At 39.7% G+C, this 2,542-nt stretch overlaps 1 protein-coding gene across 1 annotated transcript; it reads right to left on the bottom strand.

Moving 5' to 3' along the window:
* Positions 1-280: 280 nt before the first annotated feature.
* LOC132729986 (uncharacterized) lies at positions 281-1,714 on the bottom strand. Its single transcript, XM_060715824.1, has one exon. The coding sequence runs from the start codon at positions 1,712-1,714 to the stop codon at positions 281-283; it is 1,434 nt and encodes a 477-aa protein (XP_060571807.1).
* Positions 1,715-2,542: the final 828 nt, after the last annotated feature.

Here is a 2,542-nt window from a genome sequence, read left to right as displayed (position 1 = left end):
CTCTAACGTCACGCATACGTTGGCGTCATTTAACGGCACATGCATATGAGCGCAATCCCCGACATTCTGGGGGTCGCAAAATGATAAATTATTAAAATCAATATCAGTTAATTTCATCAAATCTTATATACAACTCTTTTCTAAAATACATCTAAATAAAAGTCATTGTTTTAAAATAACGCAAATGTCACTCAATTGATAATTCATACATCTTATAAATGTTTATAGTTTGTGTGCGCGAAATTGTAACTTCAATAATAACTGTACTCCTTCTCGTTCTCTACGTGTCGTACTCTATGAACGCTTCATGTGCAGTGCTTGATTGTAAAGTTGCAGTCTGTGCTTGATTTGTGGGTTGATATTCGGTTGAAGATTGGGTTGACTCGCTAGCACCGGTATTTAGATTTGGATCTGGACTACTTTCACATATACTAGTGTGATGTTTTCTTCTACATTTAAAGCACCTGTAGTTTGATGGACAGTTAATGACTTGGTGTTGATTATTCAAGCAATTAAAACATAAATGTTTATTTCTTATAACGTCTTTTCTAGCTCTCACATCAGTTACTTTTGTACAGTATTTGGCATTGTGAAATTCGTTGCAAAAAATGCACTGTTCCTGGTCATCAAACGTTTCGCGTGCGGAATTCTGTGTCACGTGACTTCCGGTTCCTGTTTTCTGTCTCGCGTCCGTGAAAAACGACGCTGTAGATCTATAACCTGTTAAATCATCTGTAGTCTGCCCGGTCTCCATGATATTCAGTTCACGGTATAACGCTTTTCGTAAAGTTTCTAATAACCACTCATCGTTGCCATTTTCTCGTGCTAAACTCTTTCGAATTTCTGCCGGAAGTTTGTCTATAATGACTGGAACTAATAGAGTTCCGTACGTATTTTGACACTGACCTAGCGATTCCAATCCGCGAATATAAGCTTCTAATTTGTCGTAATAGTTTCTCATACTGTGTAGAGTATTGCTCGGGGCTGGCAGGTTTAGTAACGCCTGTATATACGCATGAATGATTTTATGAGACTGTCCGAACCTCTCCTTCAGTAAATCGACTGCTTGTATGTAATTTGCATGCGTCAGTGCAAATCCTTGAATAACTTGAGCCGCATTGCCTTCTAGTTGCGTCTTCAAATAATTAAATTTTTGAACTTCTGTAAGATTCGGGTTTTGATGAACAGAGGAATCAAAAGCATCCCAAAAACTTTGCCATTCGAGAATGTCACCACTAAATACAGGTAGCGATAATTTCGGCAGTCTCTGATAAAGCGACGTATTTGATTGAAATGTGCTCACATTTTGCAAAGAACTGTTACCATTATTCAAGTTATTATTTTCGGTTAAAGAACCACTTCCGTCTTTGTTCTGGTTTTGAGGGTTAGTTGGTTCGCTATAAGCATTCTGTTGTTCTTCAGTGTTGCTTTTTCTGTTTTCGCTATAAGCTCGAAGTTCTCTCATCTTTATCTCCAACGTTAATCCATATTCTTCACTGTTTACTACCTCCTCCTCGATATCGATTACTTCCGTTAGTTCTAAAATCTTTTCGTTTAAGGATTTGATCGTCTCTGCTTTTCTGACAATGGCCTCGAGAATTGCGTTAAATTCTATCATCGATGAATTCTCTTTCCCCCTTCCAATTCGTTCAAGCTGAATTTCTACACATCTTCGTTGACCTTCTCTCACTGATCGCAATTTATCTATCTTCATAATGTTTTCGTCACGGCACCAATGTCGGATAGGGTATTATACTACGATAATAATGTACAACACGTTGTGTCTGGTTTATACGTCTATTCAAAACTACTAACGTTATACTACAAAACATAGGAAGTGACGTACTCTAACGTCACGCATACGTTGGCGTCATTTAACGGCACATGCATATGAGCGCAATCCCCGACAGCCTTGATGATTAATTATATCCACAATTAAGACCACTGGCAATCAAGACCACTTTACTGCAGTCCCTTTTGTGGTCTTAATTGAGGGTTTTCACTGTATATATAGAACGTGAATATCCTTTTAACCATGTATGATGAACGACAGCAAGCTAGAATTATTCAGAACTTGTATGTGAAGCACGATTTCAGCTCAGTGTGAGCGCCGCAATAGCGCCGTGTGAGCGCAGTAAAAGCGCAGAGGAAGCGCAAAGAACACAGTAGAAGCGCAATGCAAACGCAGACAATCGCCAATGAAAACGCCGTAAGAACGCATTGCAACGCCATGGAAGCTCCGTAGCAACGCCATGATTGCCGTAAGGACGCCATGAAGACGCCGTGAAGTATCCATGTCATCAAAAATATCAGATTTTTTCTTGCGGTCTCGCTGCGCTTTGAAAAATTTAACAACGCCGTGCAAACGTAGTGACAGCGCAGTCTAGTGTGACAGGGCCTTTACCGTTGCATTTTCGGCAGGTGACATTTCATTGCAAATAAAACGAGATGTATTACGAAACGGAGATCCGTGTTTTTCAATGCTGGTCTCCTTCGGGTCTCATGCAGCTGTAAATGTACACACTGTTCTTGTGTTTATCTT

Source organism: Ruditapes philippinarum, unplaced genomic scaffold (genome assembly GCF_026571515.1).
Source record: "Ruditapes philippinarum isolate M1 unplaced genomic scaffold, ASM2657151v2 ctg2110_1_1_1_1, whole genome shotgun sequence".
Lineage (NCBI taxonomy): Eukaryota > Metazoa > Mollusca > Bivalvia > Venerida > Veneridae > Ruditapes > Ruditapes philippinarum.
This window is presented reverse-complemented; position numbering and strand designations above follow the sequence as displayed.

What these genes read in the sequence shown, in the direction of transcription:
- LOC132729986 (XM_060715824.1), bottom strand. Translation starts at nt 1,714, where the DNA reads ATGAAGATAGATAAATTGCGATCAGTGAGAGAAGGTCAACGAAGATGT.